A 22975-nucleotide genomic window follows, 5' to 3' on the forward strand; every position below is an offset into this window, starting at 1 on the left:
TTCTAAGCTTACTACAGGTGTAAAAACAAGGTGGGGGAATTATCCTCACTGCTTATCCTCACTCACCTTCCTGCTCTTAACCACCACCAACAGGGCCATTGTCAACACAGTAGATATCTTCCATTATTGCTCTTGTTTAATTCCAAAAAGTGTGTAGCACTTTCTAAGCTTACTACAGGTGTAAAAACAAGGTGGGGGAATTATCCTCACTGCTTATCCTCACTCACCTTCCTGCTCTTAACCACCACCAACAGGGCCATTGTCAACACAGTAGATATCTTCCATTATTGCTCTTGTTTAATTCCAAAAAGTGTGTAGCACTTTCTAAGCTTACTACAGGTGTAAAAACAAGGTGGGGGAGGACATTTCTGATATGTTGCTGTTTTTTTATTCTTTTCCAGTTTGGGATGCCAGTAGGGACCTGGCCTTTCTGCTTATCCTCACTCACCTTCTTGCTCTTAACCACCACCAACAAGGCCATCTTCAAGCTACCCCTTTCCAAAGTCACCTATCCAGAAGCCAACCGGGCGTACTATATGGAGAGAAAGAAACCGTGCTCGGAATCCATTTGCGACAAAGTGTAAGCAAGCAACTAGAGAGACTTCCCAAGGAAGAACAGAAGAAAAATGTAGTTTTCGGTGGGACAGTTTGTTCTTCTCGTTTGTGGATGCCTTCACTTGGATCAGTCAAGTTCAACTTTTGAGATGTTCTTCAGTCAGAAGTGAATGTATTCATCTGGAAAGGAACATAAAATATATGTGGGACAATTCAGTTTAGACCAGAGGTGTCCAAATTTGGCAACTTTAAGACTTGTGGTCTTCAACTCCCAGAATTCCTCAGCCTTTTTTTTTTTTAAAGCCATAAAATCAGACATGACTCATTTAAGAACTGTCTTGCTTAGCAATGGAAATTCTGGTGCCAAATATCGTCGTAAGTCAAGGATTATTTGTAAAGAAGATAAATTATTATTATTATTATTTACAAACTTAGCTGTTACCTGCAAGTTATGAATACTTTAATGAATGAGTGAATACTTTATTTGCCAAGTGTGATTAGACACATAATATTCTCTTTATATAAATATTAGCTGATAACCCGGTGTTGCCCAGGTATTTATTTATCCCAATTCTATATTAGAATTTTCCACCTTACCAGAGGGAGTCCCCTTGTGGAGTACTGTGAAGCTGTTACCATGGCACTTCCACTGTGCTGCACAGTAGAAGCCATTTTAAGGCAGTACAGTAGACACCATTTTAAGGCACAACAGGCTGTATCTTAACAGAACACACATCCAGGGGGAGTTAGGGATGTCTTACCCCCACAGTATTTTTTTCCAGAGAGTAAGTCATCTGTGTACCAAGTTTTGTTGAAATTGCTCGAGGAGTTCCAGAGTTATGCTGGAACATACACACACACAGCCATTTATATATAGATAGATTCAGGAAACAAATTGTTACACAATACCTAACAACACAGAGAGTTGATCCGGACAGAACTGGCTAAATCCCACCACTGCTTTGGAGGTCCAACTTCATGATCTACAACTCATTGGAGTCATTCTATGAGATAAGGAGCCAAAAAAGTCCATATATGTCCTGTAAATAAACTCACCCAACATGTATATATATTGTAAATAAACTCAATCGACATTATACATTGTCATTTCCTGCCTTACTACAAGTGTAATGAATCTGTTTTAGGTTTTTATATTTTTTTGAAAGTCAAATAAACTATACCAAAATGCATGAACTAAAAAAAGTTTTCTTTCTTTTTTTTAATGGACTGCTTGTCCTTCATCCTTCTAGAGACTGTATGCTAACCAAACACCACCAATTCTGCCTTAATCGTTGCTCCCTAGTTTTAGGCTCTGAATGGTATTAAACCAGGGGTGAAATGTTCCCGGTTCGGACCGGATCACCCGATCTGGTAGCGATGGCAGTGTGTGGTTCAGAAAACCAGTAGCAAAAACCCCTGCCCATCCCCCATGCCTAGCTGAGCCGCACAATCATCAGAGGCTTTTTTAAATTATTTTTAAAAGCATTTTTTCTACAACCTCCTCGGCCGAAGAGATTGTAGAAAAAATGTTTTTAAAAGGAAAAAAAGCCTCTGCCGATCAGGCAAGTCAGCTGGAATCATCAGAGGCTTTTAAAAGCATTTTTTTACAACCTCTTCAGCAGAAGAGGTTGTAGAAAAAATGGTTTAAAAAAAAAAGTTGGCCACGCCCACTCAGTCATATTACCCCACCACCACCAAGCCACGCCCACAGAACTGGTAGTAACAAATTTTACATTTCACCACTGGTATTAAACAGCTTTTTTTAAAAAATGAATGTATATATCAGACAGAAGCAAAGTCAAAACTGTTACATGTAGCTGAAAGATAGATCAATTCGTTTCTAAAGCAGACAGTAATCCTTGTAGGAAAAGGAGTGACAGAACCTGGGGGCGGAGTTAAAAGAGGAATCAGCCTAGAATCCCTACATAGCCACAAGTGAACTAAGAACTGAGTATCATTAGCCCTTATCTAACTCTAACTAGGTTTCCACCATTAGTAGTTCCTGTGCTTAGGCATGAGTAGCAATCAATCAGTTTAATTAGATCTTCATGTGTTGACCTGATTTTTCGCACCTGAGAATCCTCGACTTACCATTATTCGTTTAGTGACCGTTGAAATTTACAATGGAACTGGAAAAAAATCACCTGATCAAAATTCAGGTGCTTCGCAACGGACATATATTTACAATGGTTGCAGTATCATGTGATCCCTATTTGTGAACTTCCCAGCCGGCTTCCAATAAGCAAAGTCAGGGGTGGAAGTTGCATTTGTTTAACAACCATGTGATTCACTTAATAACCCGCCAGCCGCCTCCTCCTATGTGCATGAGCACACACCGGGATTGGGTGGGCCTGGCTGAAGTAACATGGGCCGACCCCTTACCGTTTCCAAGATGGCCGCACAGGCCAGATCCGACCACATCGTGGGTCAGATCCGGCCTGTGGCCCTTGAGTTTGACACCCCTGTTCTAGACAAATGGCTGTCCATTCTCTTCCTTAAAAAATCTCCAGTTTTTAATAATTTCTGGTGGCAAGCTGTTCCACTGGTTGATTGTTCTCACTGTCAGGAAATTTCTCCTTAGTTCTAAGTTGCTTCTCTCCTTGATTAGTTTTCCCCCATTGCTTCTTGTTCTACCGTCAGGTGCTTTGAAGAATAGTTTGACTCCCTCTTCTTTGTGGCAGCCCCTGAGATATTGGAAGACTTCTATCTAGTCCTAGTCTATCCCTAGTCCTTCTCTTCATCAAACTAGACATATCCAGTTCCTGCAACCGTTCTTCATATGTTTTAGCCTCCAGTCCTCTAATCATCTTGGTTGCTCTTCTCTGCACTCTTCCTAGAGTCTCCACATCTTTTTTATATTGTGGCAACCAAAACTGAATGCAATATTCCAAGTGTGGCCAAGGAATGTCCATGGAGATTCTCAGTTATGGAGGTCAGGGTTGAGTCCACATTCAATCATCTTCACATTCTGGACAGAGAGGATCACTGGTTTGAAAGAAGGGTCAAAGAGGCCATCTACATTAAGACTGAACAGCCCTCCCTCAAAAAAGGGGGAGGGATACGCCACCATCCCATCTCCTGTTTACAACATGGTCCTTTGAGCAGTTCCTAGAAGGTTCCACCCCCATTTGCACTATTCAGGTGATTCCTAGTCCTAGTGTGGTCTTACCAAGGCATTCTTTTTATTTATTTTATTTCATCAAAGATGTATTTTATGACAGATACAAGTGTAAACATAATTATAAATACATGAAAAGGATAAGAATAAAAGAAAACATTAGGACAGGGATGGTAGCCATGCTGGTGCGCTTATGCACGCCCCTTACAGACCTCTTAGGAACGGGGTGAAGTCTACAGTACACAGTCTAAGGTTAAAGTTTTGGGATTTGCAGAAGAAACCACAGAGTCAGGTAGTGCATTCCAGGTGTTGACAACTCTGTTACTGAAGAGTAGAGGTGGGTTTCAGCAGGTTCTGACCAGTTCCGGAGAACCGGTAGCGGAAATTTTGAGTAGTTCGGAGAACCGGTAAATACCACCTCTGACTGGCCCTGCCCTGATCTATTCTTCGCCTCCCGAGTCCCAGCTGAACGGAAGGAAATGGGGATTTTGCAGTAACCTTCCCCTGGAGTTGGGAGGGAATGGGGATTTTATAGTATCCTTCCCCTGGAGTGGGGTGGGAATGGAGATTTTACAGTATCCTTCCCCTGCCATGCCCACTAAGCCACACCCACAGAACCAGTAGTAAAAAATTTTGAAACCCACCACTGTTATAAAGTGATATTCTTTTTGTTGTGTGGTCACTCTTGGATGTGACCAGGAAGGACAATAGCCTCTCGGCACAAAGCTGTCTGAACTGGATATAGTTAGGCTTTTCAAGAGATAAAATAGGCTGGAGAAAATCCTTTGAAAATCACAAGTAAAGATTTAGGGGGTTACGTCTAAGCCCCCAAAACACATAAATATCTTGGTTTGGGCTTTATGTTTTGAGAGAGAAGAAGGGTGAATGTTAGCTGACTTTATTCACGGATAGCATTCATTTCACCCCTGAAAGAAGAAATCTTAAAGCTACTTTAAGGATTAATAATGGGTTTCTATTACACTCTGGTGGGAAGCTACCACTCTCCTAGAAGAATGAAATATTTTGAGAAATATTTTAAAAGGCAGGATAAAATATATCCCCTAAAAGAGAAATAAAAAATCTTAAGGGAGACAGAAACTCAGAGCCCCAACTCCCTGCCCCCAGCAGATATTTGGTGCCCATTAAGAAGGACTGGGCTAGCCTATCTACAAGACAAAATACCTCAGACTCAGTAGTGGTATTCAGCCGGTTCGGACTGGTTCAGGCAAACCGGTAGGGGCGACCTGCGGATTGCCGCCCACGCGCCCTGGAGCAGGGGTGGGTTCTAAATTTTTTTACTACCGGTTCTGTGGGTGTGACTTATTTTGTGGGTGTGGCTTGGAGGCCATGTGACTAGGTGGGCGTGGCTAGCTGGTCAGAGTCATTTCTGGAAGGTCCTCGCACTTACGACCAGTCCTCGCACTTACGACCCGACTCATTTGTTTGCTTTTAACACTGATCAGCTGTAGGACGGCCCTTGGAAGCCCCGAGGCAAGAGTTTAAACAGTTTTTTTCCCTCTAGTCATCAGCTGGGACTCAGGAGGCAGCAAGAGATTGGGGGCGGGACCAAATAAAAGGTAAGAATAACGTGGGTGGGGGGGTGGGAGGGCGGGGGGGAGAGAACCGATTCGGTGATCTCATATCATCACCGCTACCGGCTGGGCCGAACCGGACCGAACCGGGAGGAACCAACCACTGCCCTGGAGCTACATTTTCTAAGCCATGTGCATGCATCTTAGCTTAGTTTCTGTGTGCGGCGAACCGGTGTTAAAATTATGTGAAACCCACCTCTGCTCCAGCTCCAGGATGATGGGATTAAGACATGACCCCTCAGGACATAATAGGATTAACCCACTACCATTTAGCAGCAGAGCTCACTACATTACACAGTCTCCTAAGGATCATTGCATCACCCTCCAAACTCCAACCAAACTTAGCTCAGGCAACCTACAGAGCCAGCTATGAATCCTACAACAGCCAATAGAATACACGTTCTTGCACAGGAACAGGAAGCTCAAGTGCAAAGCCCACAATAAGGTATAAAATAACCCTGCACTTTCAACTCCATCTCGTCAGCTGTCCAGGTCTTCGAACCCATGTGGTTCTGCTTCATCATTAAACCATCATTCCAATCAGCCTCCATGTTTCCAGTGTCTTTCTCCCGGCTTGGAACTAAACCAGATGGATATTTTTTCCAGTGGTGAAATCCTCTGCAGTTTGACACTGGTTCGCTTCCCGTGCATGCGTGGTGTGCACCAAACACATTCTGCGCACACGCATGCACAGTGCACGCCAAATGCATACTGCGCATGGAAAAAAGAGGCTTAAGAAGGTAACTAGAACAGCTGGGGGGGAAACAGCTGTGCTGCACGATTTAGATTCACTAGAAAGCAGGATTTCTTGCTTTCTAGCGAATATAAATCGCGTGGCACAGCTGATCGTTGGAAATACCGGTTCAGCTGAACTAGTAGCTTTTTTTACTACCAGTTCGCTCAAACCGGTGCAAACCGGTAGCATTTCACCCTTGATTTCTTCCAACACTCTAATATCATAGGAATCATTCCATGATATTATAGAATCAGAGATTTGAGATCGTCTCGTCCAAACCCTATTCAGTGAAGGATCATTAAAGCATCTCCAACAATCCAGCCTTTGTTTAAAGAGCTCTGTCCAAGGAGGATACATCACTTCATGTGACAGCCCGTGTTAGCACTGGTGTTAGGTCATACATGTACCTATGTATAATTACATAGTTACATCTACTTTGAAAACCCTTGACGGGGTTTAAACCAGGGGTGGGTTCTACTTACCTTTACTACCGGTTCGCAATGGGATCACGCATGTGCAGATCGCTGATGACGACATCCGGGGCAGTGGGCAGGGCCTCCAGCCGGTTTTACTACCAGTTCTTGCGAACCGGTCTGAACCAGGGGCAACCCACCACTGGTTTAGACTACATAATACAGGTAGTCTTCAACTTACAAAGTTCATTTGGTGGCCATTCAAAGTGATAATGGCACAGTAAAAGGAACTTATGGCTGTTTTTCACACTTACGACCATTGCAGCATTCCCACGATCACGTGATTAAAATTCAGGAGGTTAACAACTGAGTCGATTTAATGACAGTTGTGGTTTCCTAGTGTCATGTGATCCCCTTTTGTGAACTTCCGCCGAGCAAACTCAACGGGGAAGCCAGATTCACTGAACAGTTGTGTTACTAACTGAACAACTGCATAGATTCTCTTAACAACTGGGCCAAGAAAGGTCGTAAAATGGGGCAAAACTCACTTAACAACTGTTCGCTTAGCAACATAAATTTTGGACTCAATTATAGGACAAGGATCACCTGTATTCAGTTATGAATACGTTTAATTTTTAAAATTTTGGTGATAAGGATTCCAGGCAGACCGTAACGAAGGGAACAAGAAGTGTGAACGTATGGAATTTTACAACAGCACTAATGAAGTTTCATGTTCCACGCCCAAATAAATGAGTTATAGGGCTATTTATTTTCAAAATCAGATTTCTTATACTCCCCTAAACACACACACATACTTCTCCTAGTTGCCAGCTGTGTTAAATTGCATTTTTTTTTATTCTCTTGAATATTCTAACTCCAAAGTCAGTATTTTACTTCCTGCTGTCTAAACGGAACTTCACAAGACAGATAGCAATCTGACATTAAATGTTTGCTTTAGAGACCAGTCTAGAATTTCTTGATTTATTGCTATTGTACACTGTCTACTGTAGCTTTTATTGCATGTGTCTTTTATTGACACAAAGCAACCTACAGAAGATGCTGGAGTGGAGCAGTGAATTATTTCACTGGACAAGGAATTAGGCTAGATCACGGATGTCCAACTTCAGCAACTTTTAAGATTTGTGAACTTCAATTCCCAGAATTTTCCCGCCGGCCTGGAGAATTCTAGGAGTTGAAGTCCTCAAGTCTTAAAGTTGCCAAGATTGGACATCCCTGGACTACATGATCCGCCAAGATCCAGTGGTGGGATTCAGCCGGTTCGCACCACTTCGGAAGAACCGGTTGTTAACTTTCTGAGCAGTTTGGTGAACTGGTTGTTGGAAGAAATCATTAGGGCAGAGTTGTTAAATTATTTGAATCCCACCACTGCCAAGATCCCTTCCAAACCTTACATTCTATGATTCTTTGAAACCAAATTGATGCTATTTGGTCCTCAGTCTGCAACCATTTGCTATGGAGCATTAGCAGGATTAACTGCATTAACAGAGGAATCTGGTTTAACGAAAAGAAGGACTAGGGGAGACATGATAGCAGTCTTCCAATATCTAAAGTGCTGCCACAAAGAAAAGGGAGTCCAGCTATTCTCCAAAGAACCTGAAGGCAGGACAAGAAGTAACAGGTGGGAATTTATCAAAGAGAGATCCAATCTGGAAATAAGGAGAAATTTCATGACAGTGAAACCAATTAATCAGTGGAACGACTTGCCTCCAGAAGTTGTGAACGTTATAATACTGCAGGCTTTATAGAAGAGATTGGTCAACCATTTGTCTGAAATGGTATAAGGTTTCCTGCTTCAGCAGGGAGTACGACTAGAAGACCTCCAAGGTCCCTTCCAAATCTGTTATTTTGCTGTTCTGAAGTCTGCTGAGATTTCTATAACAAAATTTTGGTGAGCTTGAAAACTCTCTACACATACTCTCTGCAGCCAGTCACTCATCTCAGAGTATTCGTGGGTCTTGGAAATAAAGATAGTAATTAAAACAACAACTATTTTACCCTGTTTTTGGATCAATAATCATCTAAATGTTAGGCAACGATCACAGCCACTGTGATTGGCCCGAAGTTGCCCAGCCAGACTTCGTGCCTAAGGCTATACAAGAACTCACTGTTTCCTGGTGATTGGCTCAAAGACACCCAGCTGGTTTTTTTTGCCTAAGGTGCTACTACAACTCACAGTCTCCTAGTGATTGGCCCAAAGTCACCCAACCAGCATTCACGCCTATGGCAGGACTAGAACTCACAGTCTCCTGGTTTCTAGCCTGGTGCCTTAATCACTAGACCAAACTGGTCCTCTTATAATTGAAACCTCATCGGGGATTGTCCTGTATTCTGGAACATCTCAGCCATTCTGTCCTCTGAGGCATCAACTGGAAGAAGGAGAAGAAGAAGCAGGAGATCACGATGGAGAAACCTGTCCAGAACAAGCCTTCATAATTTGTATGTCAAGCCTAGAAGAAAGCAACCCATTAATTAAAGTTTAAAAACCCAACTGTCATGCCCAGTCTGAAACTGCAGAGGAGGACGAGCCTTGGCTGGAGCCAACGGAGATTGAGGGGGTGGCTTCGTTGGCTTCGAGGAATATGGGGAGGAGCAGGCCGAGGCATCCCAGGGCCTCTCAGGATTGGGACAGCTTGTTAGCAGGGAGGCACGGGGGCAGGATGACTGAGAAAGGGCAAGCAGTGGACATGAGGAGCGACAGAGCTCAGGTGATGAACAAGGACCGTCCCCTCCTGATCCCCGAGTATGGAGGGTAGAGAGAAGTCGGGAACAGCGCAGGCCGAGCCGACGACTTGGGAGGAGAGAGCCCCACTCCTCTTCACAAGGCCCACCTGGGGACTGAAATTTAAGGAGACGCTGTGGGGAAGGGCATTTGTCGGGAACAAATGCTGAATTGGTGTGCCAGTTCAAACATTTGGAGTTTGCAGGACTGCTTGCTTCTTCCTTACTTGTGGACTCGGTGCCTTTTTCCTGACTTCATGGACTCAGTACCTTGTTCCTAACTTTGTGGACTCATTGTTTGTTCCTTGTTTCGTGGACTCATTTCCCTGTTCTTTTGTTTTGCTGGACTGCGCGTAGTCAGAGGCTGCCATGTGTGTATGCACGCTTTGCTCTGGGACTTGCCAAGAACGTGGGAGCATTTGGGGGGGGGAATTTGGAGCATTAAAGGGGAGTTTGAACTCTCAGTTGGCTGTGTGTGACCTTCGTGCCTTGTACCGGGTCATCACACCAAACCGAACTCTTGATTCTCTGCAGAGAAACAAGGTCTGGGGGCTTTCAGGTTACTGTTGCAAGATCCATAGTGACCAAGATAGTCCTTGAAGATTCTATTGTAGTGGTGGTATTCAGCCGGTTCGGGCAAACTGGTAGCGGCAGCTGCGGGAGGCTCTGCTCACCCACCCGGATGTCATCAAATCCGATTTTTGAAGCTCTGTGTATGTGCGGAAAGCTCCATGCGTGCACAGAGGTGACGCATGAGAGTGAAGCGAGGGCATCCGTGCATGTGCTCACATTTGTGAACTGGTAGCAAAGATGAGTGAATACCACTCCTGTTACATTGCCATGGAAGCCATGGATGCCTGCCCCACGAGAGATGATGGAATGCTGCCAGGCCTGGTGAACCAGAGGACCTCACCCAGCATTGAACAATTCAGCCTTTCCCCGCCATGCAGAGATCAAGCGCACAAAATCAACAGGATCTCTTGGGATGCCAAAGGTGCCTCTTTTGGGGCCTCTTCCCCAGGCTACGGATGGAAATTTCCCCTGCTGGGAAAATTCCACTGCCCTGTTCAAATCACCTCCTGCCCCGTCAATGGGCCGGAGACATTTTTTTTTATAGAAGACAAACATGCCGAAGCCCGGCATTTATAGCTTGGCACGTTTTTTAAAGCTGGGTGGGGCTGGAATTGCCATCGTGCAAGGCCCAAAATTTGAGGCTGAGGTTTTGAAAGGGAAGGGTCAGTTAAGGGCCACTTGCTTTGATCCAGGGGTTGGTGGGATGTCATCTTAGAGGCAGCGTTGACTGGCAGGATAACGAAAAAAAAAGTCATTTAAAAAAATCGCAGCAGCAACCTTACGACCCCGTTGTGAACCCTTCTCCCTCTTCTTTCGGAGGGGTTCAAAAGATGTGTGGGGGAAAAAAAACTTTCCACCAGATTAATGGGAGGCATGAAGGGGAGGCGTCGAATGGGAGGCATGAAGCTTCAGGCTGCATTAACAGAGGGATAAGAATCAAGATCATGTGAAGTGTTGGTGAAATGTTTTGTAATGCTTTGGTAAGATCACACTTGGAATACTGCATCCAGTTTTAGAATAGAGTAACCTGGAAGGGACCTTGGAGGTCTTCTAATCCAGCTCCCTACTCAAGCAGGAGAACCTATACCAGTGATGGCTAACCTTTTCCAGATCAAATGCCCAAAATGCCCATGAGTGCATGCAAATGGGCCCCGCATGTGCCCTGACCCCACACATACACACGTCCCCCCCTTGTGCATGTGCACAAGTCCCCCTCACATGTGCCTCGGCCCCCCAGGCATGTGCAGCAGAGACCCAAAGACCAGCTGACCGGTGGGAGGTGCCCACGCATGCACGGCAGAGCTGAACTGGGGCAACGGCTCATGTGCCCACAAAGAGGGCATTGTGCGCTACCTCTGGGACTACTCTGGCATCACGGACCTATACCAATTTAGATAAGGGACTGTCTAGACCAGGGGTCCTCAAACTACGGCCCGGGGGCTGGATAGGGCCCGCCGAAGCCAATAATCCGGCCCACGCAGGACCATGAGGCTGCCCCGCCCACTTCGCCCCGCCTACCCATTGGCCCCCACCTGCCTTCTAGAGGCCGGGGAGGCCAAAAACAGGACATGCGGAGGCCTCTGGAGGCAAAAAATGGGCCTGTTTTTTGCCTCCCCAGCCTCCAGAGAAAGAGAAAGTGGGAGACACACACACACACAAACAGAAATCCCTCATACACACCCCAAGGCAGCCACATCCCTTCACTACCCTGCTTTCCACCCTCAGGAGCATAACAAATTAAAATTTAATTTGTGTGTATTGTTTGGACTGCTAAATTGGCCATGCCCACTCAGCCACAGGACCACCTAGCCACGCCCATCCAGCTGGTCTGCCCCCCAAACAGTCTGAGGGACCGTGAATTGGCCCCCTGTTTAAAAAGTTTGAGGACCCCTGGTCTAGACCAATGATGGCGAACCTATGGCATGCATGCCACAGGTGACATGTGGAGCCATCTCTGTGGGCATGTGAGCCGCTGCCCTAGGTCAGTTTCACCACGCATGCGCGCCATCTCCCTCCAGCCAGGAGTCTCCATGAGGCCCATTTTGGATTCCCAGTAAGTACAGGGCTCACGCGAAGGCTCTGGGACAGCGAAAAACGGGCCTCCTGGAAGTCCAGAAATAAGCTGTTTCTGGCCTCTGGAGGGCTTCCAGAGGGCCAGGGGAGGACATTTTCGCCCTCCTGGAGGCTCCAGGAAAGCACGACAACCTGTCCCTGATTGTGGCGTAGCCAACACTGACTTCCTGACCCCAAACCTTCCCTTTCCATTCCCCAATTCTCGGCATCTCATTGGCCCTCTTCCAAATCACTCTCCCCATATCTAGTACTTCAGCTCCCAGGAATGTCCCCACTCCCATCTCATCTCCTAGGGGACATTATCTTCAGGGAAAATAAGTAGGTGAGAAGTCAAGCGTCCTCTTGGCAGCTGCCCCCTCTTCTCCTTCTTATGTCAGCACTAGAGTAAATGCAGGTTGAAATGCTGACACCTCCAGAGTCTGGAGAGGGTGAAAAACAGACCTCCCAGAAGTACCGGAAGTCTGGAAACGGGCCGTTTCCAGTCTCCAGAGGGCCGGGGGAGGCCGTTTTTGCCCTCCCAGAGGCTCCAGGAAAGCCTCCAGAGCCTGAGAAAGTCAAAAAATGGGCCTACCGGAAGTCCAGAAACGGGCCGTTTCCGGCCTCCAGAGGCTTCAGGGAGGCCTGCTAGGGCCAAACGGGGAGCGGGGGGGGGGGTCATGTGCACATGTGCGGGGAGAAGTAGGGCACGCACACATGCGCAGAGGGGTGGGGCAGTGCAGGGGGTCGCACAAGCATGTGCGGGAGGTGTACAGGGGGCATTGCATTATGGTGTGAGCATGCGCACTATCGCACGCGCTTTTTGCACCTGAGGAAAAAAAGGTTAGACATCTCTGTCCTAGACTTACAACCGTTCGTTTAGTGATCAAAGTTACAACGTCACTGAAAAATGTGACCTTCGACCATTTTTCACACTCACAACCGTTGCAGCATCCCCCATGGTCACATGACAAAAATTCAGCAACCAGCATATTGTGACAATTGTGGTGTCTGGGGGAGGGGTCCCATGATTCCCTTTTGTGACCTTCTGTCCTTGACTTACAACCACAGTTGAGCCCCGAATTTCTGTTGTTCAGCGAGACATTTGTTAAGTGAGTTTTGCCCCGTTTTACGACCTTTCTCGCCACAGTTGCGGAGTGAATCATTGTAATTGTTAAAGTTAGTAGGAAGGTTGTCAAGTGAATCTGACTTCCCCACGGACTTCTGTTTGTGTTGTGGCCCGTCAGCGGCCTGTGCGGATTGTAGCTGATTCCGACAACGAGGAGGCTGGTATGGTGCTGCGCCAGCAGCCGGTGCAGCTGGCGCTCGAGTCGGACAGTGAGGAGGCTGGAGAAGATGTGGTGCCAGAGGCGGGGATTCAGCCAGGGACTTCAGAACCTCCAGAAGCTCCTATAAGTGAAGAGGACGAAGAGGAGGAGCCTCTTCTCGATGCACGGGCACGCAGAGTTGCCAAAAGGCAGGAGTGTCTCCTCAGGAGGAGGTCTCCTCGAGAGTAAGGCTTGGGGCTAATTGGCCATTCCCTTAGCCTATTTAAGGAGGAACACCGACTGAAGCAATTTGTAGGGAACAACTTTAGTTCACTCTCCTTCGCGTCTGGATTCTCTGCAAATTGCTTCTGGGCTTTCTGCCAACCTTCGTAAGATTGTGATTACCTTATCTTAGAATTCTGGTAGGCTGTTAGGACAGTATTAACAGCCTTTGGTTGATAAAGACTAAGTAAAAGTAAAATAAGCTTTGTATAGAGTTTGTGTGTGCTGTTTTCTTTGGGGTCCGTAGCTTGGGCAGAACAGTTTGTCAGAAGGTCGCAAAAGGGGATTGTGTGATTGAGGGACACTGTAACCGTCATAAATATGAACCAGCTGCATCTGAATTTTGATCCTGTGGCCTTGGGAATGCTGCAACAGTCAGAAATGGGAAAAACGATCATAAACCACCTTTTTCAGGGCTATTGTAATAACTTCAAATGGGCATTAATCAAACTGTCGTAAATCAAGGATTACCTGTAATTTTTAAGTTTTTATCCTATTGTGAGCTGCCCAGAGTCTTTGTATCACTGACAAGGGCGGCATAGAAATTTAATAAATAAATAAACTTACCACCGTAACTGAGCCTGGAATTACGATCGTGTTGCAGTCATTAAGTCAAGTTATCATCGGACGAGGCCTGATTTTTCAACAATTTTTGTGGTGGCGGTGAAACAAGCGCTGTGGTTGTTAAGGAAATCCATTTTACTCAATGAATCATTCTATGCCAGAAACCGGAAGTAAACACCAAAAAAGTGGCAAAAAAATGCCATTGCAAATTATGGTCATGTGACCACAGGATGCTGCAAAGGACTATACAGGTGAGCTCCTTGCCAAGCCCCCAAAATGAGATCAGGAAGGAGACGACCAGGTGAAGCTATGATACCTTTAAAAATGGGCCGTAAATATATTTAAGGGCCCGTTGTAAGTTTGAATGGTCATTAAGCAACCAGTCACAAGTCAAGGACTAGCAACAGCAGTAGCACTTAGACTTATATCATCGTCGTCGTCGTCTTTTAATGGCCCCATAATCCTTTGCGGGGTGGAGTCTGGGCAACTGAATGGAGCTACCAGAGTGTTTTAATGGCCAGATGCAGAGGTGGGTGGCACACGAATTAACAACCGGTTCACCCCAGCACCAAAAATGTGAGCGCCCACATGCCTTCCGTGCATGCGCATGGCCTTCTGTGCATTCACTTTGCTCATGTGCGCACTTGCACAAATATGTGTGGCTTAAAAAAACGCAGCTAAATAGGACAGCATAGCACCAGGGTGGGTGGACAGGCCAACCCGCAGATCACAACTACCGGTTTGCCCGAACCGGTCTGAACCGGCTGAATCCCAATCCTGGCCGGATGCCCTTCCTGTCACCAATGCAGAGTTTTGTTCAGCAGATATATTCTCAGTATGCTCAGAGAGAGAAATATCTGCCTCTACCTAGGATCAAACTCACAGCCTCCTGATCGTGAGGTGAGAGCTTTACCTCAAGGCCACCGCACCACTCCTTACATTTATACTTATATACCTCTTCATCAGGGGTGGGTTCTACTTACCTTTACTACCGGTTCGCAATGGGATCGCGCACGTGCTTGCTTCGCTCACGCACGTACCTCTCTTATGCGTATGCGCAGATCACTGATGACGACATCCGGGGCAGTGGCTAGGTCTCCCACCGGTTTTACTACCGGTTCTTGTGAACCGGTCCGAACCGGGGACAACCCACCACTGCTCTTCATAATGTTTTATAGACCTCTCTAGGTGATTTACAGAGTCAACCTATTGCCCCCAACAATCTGAGTCCTCATTTTACCGACCTTGGAAGGATGGAAGGCTGAGTTTATCTTAAGACAGTCAGGATTACCTGTATGGAAAGCACATCTTGAGGTCCAGTTCTGGGCAATAAAAATGTCTCTCGTCCATGCATGTCTTTCTCGAAGACACCTGGCTGGCTATAGGTGATATGGACCTCTGGCCTGGTCCAGTATCAAGGCTCCCTTGAGCTCCTGGTGTTCCACAAGAAGTAGAAGTCAACAGTTTGTTCCAAAGGTGTTTTTTCAAGAGGCAACTAGACTTTCTGTTTTTTCTTTGAAGACGTTTCGCTTCTCATCCAAGAAACGTCTTCAGCTGTGACTGGATGGTAGGGAATGGAAGGATTTATTCCTCCACCATTCAGTCAGAACTGAAGAAGCTTCTTGGATGAGAAGTGAAATGTCTTCAAAGAAAAAAAACCAGAAAGTCCAGTTGCCTCTTGAAAAAAAGCATCTTTGGGACAACCATGACCTGAAGGACTGAGAATCTCCATCAACAAGTCAACAGCTTCTTCTCTAAACATCACTGCCCTCTGGTGGCAACCTGGGACTTCTCAGGACCAGAGATTGACCAAGTGCTGAGATAGTTTGAACCTTGCTTGATCAATTATTTCAGGTGTGTCTGATTCTTGGTGATTTTATCCACTGCTTCTTTGAATTGTTCTATGCTCTGGTTAGGGATGTGGTGGCTCAGTGGCTACGACGTTGAGGTTGTCGATCGAAAGGTCGGCAGTTCAGCGGTTTGAATCCCTAGTGCCGCGTAACGGGGTGAGCTCCCGTGACTTGTCCCAGCTTCTGCCAACCTAGCAGTTCGAAAGAATGTAAAAAATGCAAGTAGAAAAAATAGGGACCACCTTTGGTGGGAAGGTAACAGCATTCCGTGCGCCTTTGGCATTTAGTCATGTCGGCCACATGAGCACGGAGATATCTTCAGACAGCGCTGGCTCTTCGGCTTTGAAATGGAGATGAGCACCGCCCCCTAGAGTCGGGAACGACTAGCACATATGTGCGAGGGGAATACGACCACTGACTCATATTTATGATGGTTGCAGTGTCCCAGGGTCACATGATCGGGATAGGGCAAAATGCCCCAGCCAACTCGCTGCGCCGAACTTGCCATGGCCAACTCAAAGTGGGACAACTTGCTGTGGGACAATTTAACAATTATATTTAATTATTTCACATTTTTTTTAAAAAAAAAATATGATTTTTGCAATTCACATTGCGTTCTGTCCCTCCTTCTGCATTCTTTCTTTCCACTAATTCTTTGATATTACTGTGACTCTTGCGACTCCCACACGAGTTGGCCGTGGTAGCTTGGCCAAGGGTGAGATGGCTGTGGAGAATGGTCGTAGACCTTCTGCTGATTCCCTGTTGTGACCTTCTGACAAGCAAAGTCAATGGGGAAGCCAGATGCACTTAACACCATGTTAATAACTTAATACCTGTAGTGATTCACTTAACACATGTGGCAAGAAAGGTCATAAAACGGGACAAAACCAAAGATGGGCTTCAAATAATTTAACCGGTTTGCCCAGCACTGAAAATGTGAGAGAGCGTACATGTGTGTGGCTTAGAAAACGTGGCTAAATAAGACGGCATAGCACCAGGGCGAGTGGGTGGGGGCAGGCCCACCCACAGGTTGCTACTACCGAATCGGTCTGAACCGGCTGAATCCCACCACTGGACAAAGCTCACTTAACAATTGTCTTGCTTAGCGATCGAAATGTTGGGTTCAAGTGTGGTCATAAGGCAAGGACTACTGTTGTGTTTGGATTATAGTCATTAACTGAGGCGAGGATGTCAACGTAACATCGGTTTATTTCAGGCAACAGCAAAAACAGTAGAACACTGAACTGTCAGTCTATCTGACAGTTGGCCTTTTTATACTTGGCAAACAGAACAGTATTAACCAATCAGGAAACGAGTAACTCCCGCACTTAGCATAACCCCGTCCCAACCAATCAGGTGCAGGCATTTCCATCGCTATGGTAATGCGCCGTCACAACAACTACCTGTGCATTTTTTTCCCTCAGGAACACAACAATGGGGTAACAAAGCAGGATATTCCAAGTAATAGACCCATAGCAAGCGAAACTCCAAGGCGGGTAGATTCCTCAAAGAATAGCTTTATTGGATATATTATATTGGCACAGATCTGGTGAAAACCGACTCTGAGGGTTCCCGCGATTTTCACCTAATTAAAAGTAAATAAATTTCCCTTTCCCAATCAGTCACATGGCCCAACTGAGGTGCCATTTGGTTGCCGGGTAACATCACTCCTCCTTTCTCTAACCAGGTGTGAGAATGTCCTTGTTTCTCAAGAGATAGTATTTTGTTTTGGCTACAAATCCTGTTGTGGCCTGCCAGCGGCCTGCGTGGATCGTGGCTGATCCCGACGACGAGGAGGCTGGTGTGGTGTCACGCCAGCAGCCGGCGCAAAGTGGAGGAGCCTCTCCTCAATGCTCGGGCATGCAGGGCTGCCAAAAGGCAGGAGTGGCTACTCAGGAGGAGGAGGTCTACTTGAGAGTAGGGCTTGAGGATAATTGGCCACTCCTTTAGCCTATTTAAGTCGCACACAGCTAGTGCTTTCTTGCTAGAAACAACGTCGCATTACTACAGAGCATCTTGGAGAACGAGCGACTTCTCATATCTGGTTTTCTGGGCTGGTTGCCAACCTTTGTCGGACTTTGTTCTTAATATTTTTGATAAGGACCCTTTGCACGGGAAGCCTGCATTCTTGAAAGGGGTTTGTTTGGAATTAAACAGTGTTTGCGAAGCTTGGTGTGTGTCACATTCTCTGGGAATCCGAAGCTGGGGCAGAACAGCTATCTCTATTCCTCCCCTCCCCAGAGGTGGGTTTCAGCAGGTTCTGACCAGTTCTGGAGAACCGGTAGCAGTTTTTGAGTAGTTCGGAGAACTGGTAGTAAAAATTCTGACTGGCCCCGCCCCCATCTATTCTTTGCCTCCCAAGTCCCACCTGATCGGGAGGAAATGGGGATTTTGCAGTATTCTTCCCCTGGAGTGGGGAGGGAATGGGGATTTTACAGTATCCTTCCCCTGCCACGCCCACCAAGCCATGCCACACCCACCAAGCCACGCCCACAGAACCGGTAGTAAAAAAAATTTGAAACCCACCACTGTACGTCCCTATCCCTCAGCTCCAGTGTGACAAAATGGCTTCGGTCGGGCCAGCTTCAGGGTTGATACAGGACTTGGCTGGGGGAATTTAAACACCGAGTGCGTGTCATCTAACAAATTCACTCTCGGCCAGGCTTAAAAATAAGAAGTGGGTGGTGTTATGTCTAGCAAGGTTTAGTTATAGTTGTAGTGTTGTTATTGGATGAAACCGATGACATCATGCGCACGGGAGATTCTTTTGTTAGCCATTGGCTGGAGCGGTTGAGCTGTTCATATATAAGAGCTGTCAACTGCCATTTCTAGTTGAGCCATTACAGTTACATTTATTTATTTATTTATTTATTTATTTATTTATTTATTTATTTATTTATTTTATTAAATTTCTATACCGCCCCTCTCCCGAAGGACTCATCTTATCCCGAAGAATAAAACACAGAAATACAAAATTTAAAATAAATTAAAACGAATTAAATAATTTAGGCTGAATTTTAAAATACCCCATAATTAAACAGATTAAAATTTATGTTTAAAATTTAAATTTAAAAGAGGAGATGATTTAGGCCAGGCCAGCTTGATGAAATAAAAAAGTCTTAAGCGCGTGACAGAAGGTGCGCAGATCCGGGATCCTCCGTATCTCCGGGGGGAGCTCGTTCCAGATAGTAGGTGCCCCACAGAGAAGGCTCTCCCCCTGGGGGCCACCAGTCGACATTGTTTGGCCGATGGCACCCGGAGGAACCCCTCTCTATGGGAGCGTACTGGCCAGTGGGAGGCTATTGGTGGTAGCAGGTAGCCCCGTAGATAACCAGGTCCTAAGCCATGGAGTGCTTTAAAGGTGGTAACCAAAACCTTGAAGTGCACTCAGAAGACCTTTCATGGTGAAGCAATAAAGAGTTACAGTTACAATTGTGAGTTGCCTCAGTATATATTGCAACACTTTAACACTGGCGACGAGGATGGGATGTTCCTGAGGCGAATTGAGAGCAGAATCAACATTCAGAGAGTGTGAGTCACCCAATACACAAACCACCGATCCACGAAATGGCTCCTCCAACTTTCGCCCCATACAACGCCGCCGCTGAGACGTGGGATGCGTACGAAGAGCGGTTTGAATGTTTTTTAGAAGCCAACGATTTTACTGACCTCTCAAGCAGTAAGAAAAGGGCTCATTTTTTAAATGCTTGTGGCCCTGAAGTATTTGCTACTGCCCGAGCGTTACTCGCTCCCCAGCCTGTGCATACTACTTCCTGGGAAGTTTTGAGGCAGAAATTGAGGGCTCACTATGCTCCAACTCTGTCTCGTATAGCCCGTAGGTTTAATTTAAGGCAAATACTGCAAGAGGAAGGGGAGCCTGTCAACCGTTATGTCACCCGTTTGCGTACAGCCGCCCTCGACTGCGAGTTCCGGGATTTAGATGACGCTTTGGTTGAACAGTTGGTTTGTGGGGTATGCGACATAAACTTACAGAGGCGTTTGTTAGCGAAAAAAACCCTAGATCTTCAAACGGCCATGGAAGAGGCCCAGGCGGCGGAGATGTCAGATAAATCCGCCGCGGACATCCGTAAGTGCCATTCCTCTGCTAATCAAGCCACGGCTGTCCATAGTGAGGAGGTTGTTTCCGAAGACGATGAAGAAGAGCTGGAGGTCAGTCGTATTAAGACGTTTACTGAAAAAGGTGGGCGGCCAACCGGAAAAAAACCTCCTCCATCCTCCTGCCTCAGCTGTGGCGATCAGCACCCCCGAGCAACTTGCCGGTTCCGTTCAGTGACATGTCGACGTTGCGGCAAACTTGGCCACCTCGCACGTGTCTGCCACTCTGGTCGCCAGAGGCAATCTATGTTTCGACCAAAAGGTGCTGCAGTCAACAGTGAAGACTGTTTTGCAATATTCCGCAGCCGGCGGGTCACTGAAATAACGACCCACCGTGACTCCACTACACGTTCAAACAAGCTTTTCCTGACTGTGAAGATCGAAGGTGTTCCTTGCAGGATGGAAGTCGACACCGGCTCATCTAAATCCATTGTCTCCTGGACCACCATCAAAGAAATGATGCCTAGCCTGCAGAAAAATCAGCTTCACCCCAGCCCTGTTAAGCTTAGAGATTATCAGGGAAACCGGATTCCAATTATTGGGCACGGTCGTTTCCTAGTTGAATATGATAGTTTCACTGGTCGCTTCCCCTTAATCGTGGTGGATGGCTCCCTTCCCAGTCTGTTAGGCTTAGATTGGTTTGGATCCCTTGGCCTTGCCATCACAGGCATCCACTCAACAACCTCAGAGAGCGATTTCGATATGTTGGCTAGCGAATTCAAAGATGTGTTCAACGATGCTCTGGGTAAATATGTGGGTTCCCCAATTTCACTGAACTTAGACCCGAACGTTGCCCCTATTAGGCTCAAACCCCGGAGAGTACCTTTGGCCCTCCATCCAAAAGTAGAAGCCGAGTTAGATAAGTTGATTGCCCAGGGAGTTTTAGAACCCACTGATCATTCCCGGTGGGAGACCCCAATAGTCATTCCTATCAAGCCGGACGGGTCGGTCCGCATCTGCGCAGATTTTAAAAGTACGTTGAACCGGGCATTACAAGCTAACCCCTATCCTGTTCCGGTAGTCCAACACTTGCTCCACTCCCTGGGTTCAGGCTCCATTTTTGCTAAGCTTGATCTAGCTCAAGCATATCAGCAGCTTCCGGTGGATGAGGCCTCAGCTGAGGCCCAAACGATTGTAACCCACCGGGGAGCTTTTAAGTGCAAATGGCTTCAATTCGGTATTAGCATAGCCCCGGGGTTATTTCAAAATTTAATGGAGCGCCTCCTACAAGGACTTCCCGGGGTAGTCCCATATTTTGATGACGTGCTTATCTCCGTGTCTTCGCGGGATGAGCTCGTTGGCCGTGTTAGGGCCATCCTTCTATGCTTCAGGAAGGCCGGCCTAAAATTGAAGAAATCTAAATGTTTTATTGGTGTGCCACAGGTTGAATTTTTGGGGTATTTAATCGACGCCACAGGTATCCACCCTACTCCCTCAAAGGCGGCAGCTATAAAAAATGCTGCCATTCCAACGTGCAAAGCTGACCTGCAAGCATTTCTGGGGCTCCTCAATTTTTATAGCGTATTTTTACCCCATAAAGCCACCTTGGCGGAGCCTCTTCACCGTTTATTGGACAAAAATACGCCATGGTCCTGGGGCGAGGCTGAAAACCGTTCTTTCCGGGCTGTCCAAGACCTACTAACATCCTCTGCTGTCTTGGTACAATATAGTTCTCACCTTCCTCTGGTAATAACAGCGGATGCATCCCCTTTTGACATCGGTGCCGCCCTTAGCCATAGGTTTCCAAATGGGTTTAGTTATAGTTGTAGTGTTGTTATTGGATGAAACCGATGACGTCATGTGCACGGGAGATTCTTTTGTTAGCCATTGGCTGAAGTGGTTGAGCTGTTCATATATAAGAGCTGTCAACTGCCGTTTTCTAGCTGAGCCGTTACAGTTAGAGTAACATGGTGAAGAAATAAAGAGTTACAGTTACAATCGTGAGTTGCCTCAGTATATATTGCAACAGATGGCTTATTCATTCTGTGGCTTTTCTGCTCAGCCCCACATGATGACATTTTCCTTTGAAGTCATTCGACCGGCCGACTTCCCTCGTCTTTTCCAGGGTAAGAAAAAGTCCCTCTGCCTCTATTCTGCAGAGTGTGGGAGGACACGCTGAGGGAGCGTGGAGTGGATCCGATCAATCCAGCCGGGAAACAAGATTTCTAGGGGGAAATGGCTCCTAAGATGGAAAGCCACCAGTTTTTTCTCGCATGCTTGCTTTGCCTCTTTGACAAAGGTAAGTTTGCATGGGGAACATTTCTTGACATGATAGCATGATAGATATGATAGCGGTCTTGCAATATTTGATATTTGCCACAAGGAAGAGGGGGATCGAGCTATTCTCCAAAGCACCAGAAGGCAGAACAAGAAGAAATTTATTTATTTATTTATTTATTTATTTGATTTGATTTCTATACCACCCTACTCCCGAAGGACTCAGGGGCGGTGCACAGCCAAACAATAAAATAACATACATACAAAATTTAAAAGTGGAATTAAAATCAAATTAAATAGTTTTGGCCCAGACAAATTAAAACCCCAATCAATTTAAAACCTATTTTAAAATTTGAATATATAAAATACTAAAAAATATTTAAAAAATTAAAAATCTTTTATAAAAGAGGGAGAAAATTAGGCCAGGATGGAATGGATGGAAATGGATGGAAACTAATCAAAGGGAGAAACAATCTAGAAATAAGGAGAAATTTCCAGACAGTGAGGACAATTAATCAGTGGAACGACTTGCCTCCAGAAGATGGGGGTGCTCCATCACTAAAGGTTTTTAAGAAGAGATTGGACAACCATTTGTCTGAAATGGCATAGGGCTTCCTGCCTGAGCAGGGGGTTGGACTAGAAGACCTCCAAGGTCCCTTCCAACTCTGTTACTCTGAAATTTTTCCCATTCCTTCCCTCCCTCCCTCTCTACTTCCTTCCTTCCTTCCTTCCTTCCTTCCTTCCTTCCTTCCTTCCTTCCTTCCTTCCTTCCTTCCTCCCTTCCTTCCATGGACTAAGATATATTTAAACATTGGTTGTCCAATCTGTGATTCTGCCCCCTATCTCTCAAGATCATCTCCACATATTTTTCCAAAGGAACATGTGTGATGCAGGCCTTCAATC

The 22975-nt window shown here is 46.2% G+C and overlaps 2 protein-coding genes and 1 long non-coding RNA gene across 5 annotated transcripts in view; 2 read left to right on the top strand and 1 right to left on the bottom strand.

Moving 5' to 3' along the window:
- The window catches only part of SLC14A1 (solute carrier family 14 member 1 (Kidd blood group)), a 49106-nt gene extending 47348 nt beyond the window's left edge, over positions 1-1758 (top strand). For both annotated transcript variants that reach the window (XM_034403873.3, XM_034403871.3), the window contains one exon: positions 402-1758. In XM_034403873.3, the coding sequence (XP_034259764.2) occupies positions 402-584 (183 nt within the window). In that variant the 3' untranslated portion in view covers positions 585-1758. The remainder of the gene's footprint in view (positions 1-401) is intronic.
- On the bottom strand, positions 276-8803 carry LOC148115026 (uncharacterized). The gene is made up of 2 exons (XR_015732037.1): positions 8676-8803; positions 276-735 (listed from the first exon to the last, which is right to left on the bottom strand). It is a non-coding gene; the product is annotated as an uncharacterized LOC148115026 (long non-coding RNA).
- Positions 8804-21736: 12933 nt separating this feature from the next.
- Positions 21737-22975, top strand: part of SIGLEC15 (sialic acid binding Ig like lectin 15) — a 24585-nt gene continuing 23346 nt past the window's right edge. For both annotated transcript variants that reach the window (XM_060690778.2, XM_060690780.2), the window contains exon 1: positions 21737-21921. In XM_060690778.2, coding sequence (XP_060546761.2) covers positions 21825-21921 — 97 coding nt within the window. In that variant the 5' untranslated portion in view covers positions 21737-21824. The remainder of the gene's footprint in view (positions 21922-22975) is intronic.

Source organism: Pantherophis guttatus, chromosome 2, assembly GCF_059756535.1.
Source record: "Pantherophis guttatus breed Tessera chromosome 2, ASM5975653v1, whole genome shotgun sequence".
NCBI lineage: Eukaryota > Metazoa > Chordata > Lepidosauria > Squamata > Colubridae > Pantherophis > Pantherophis guttatus.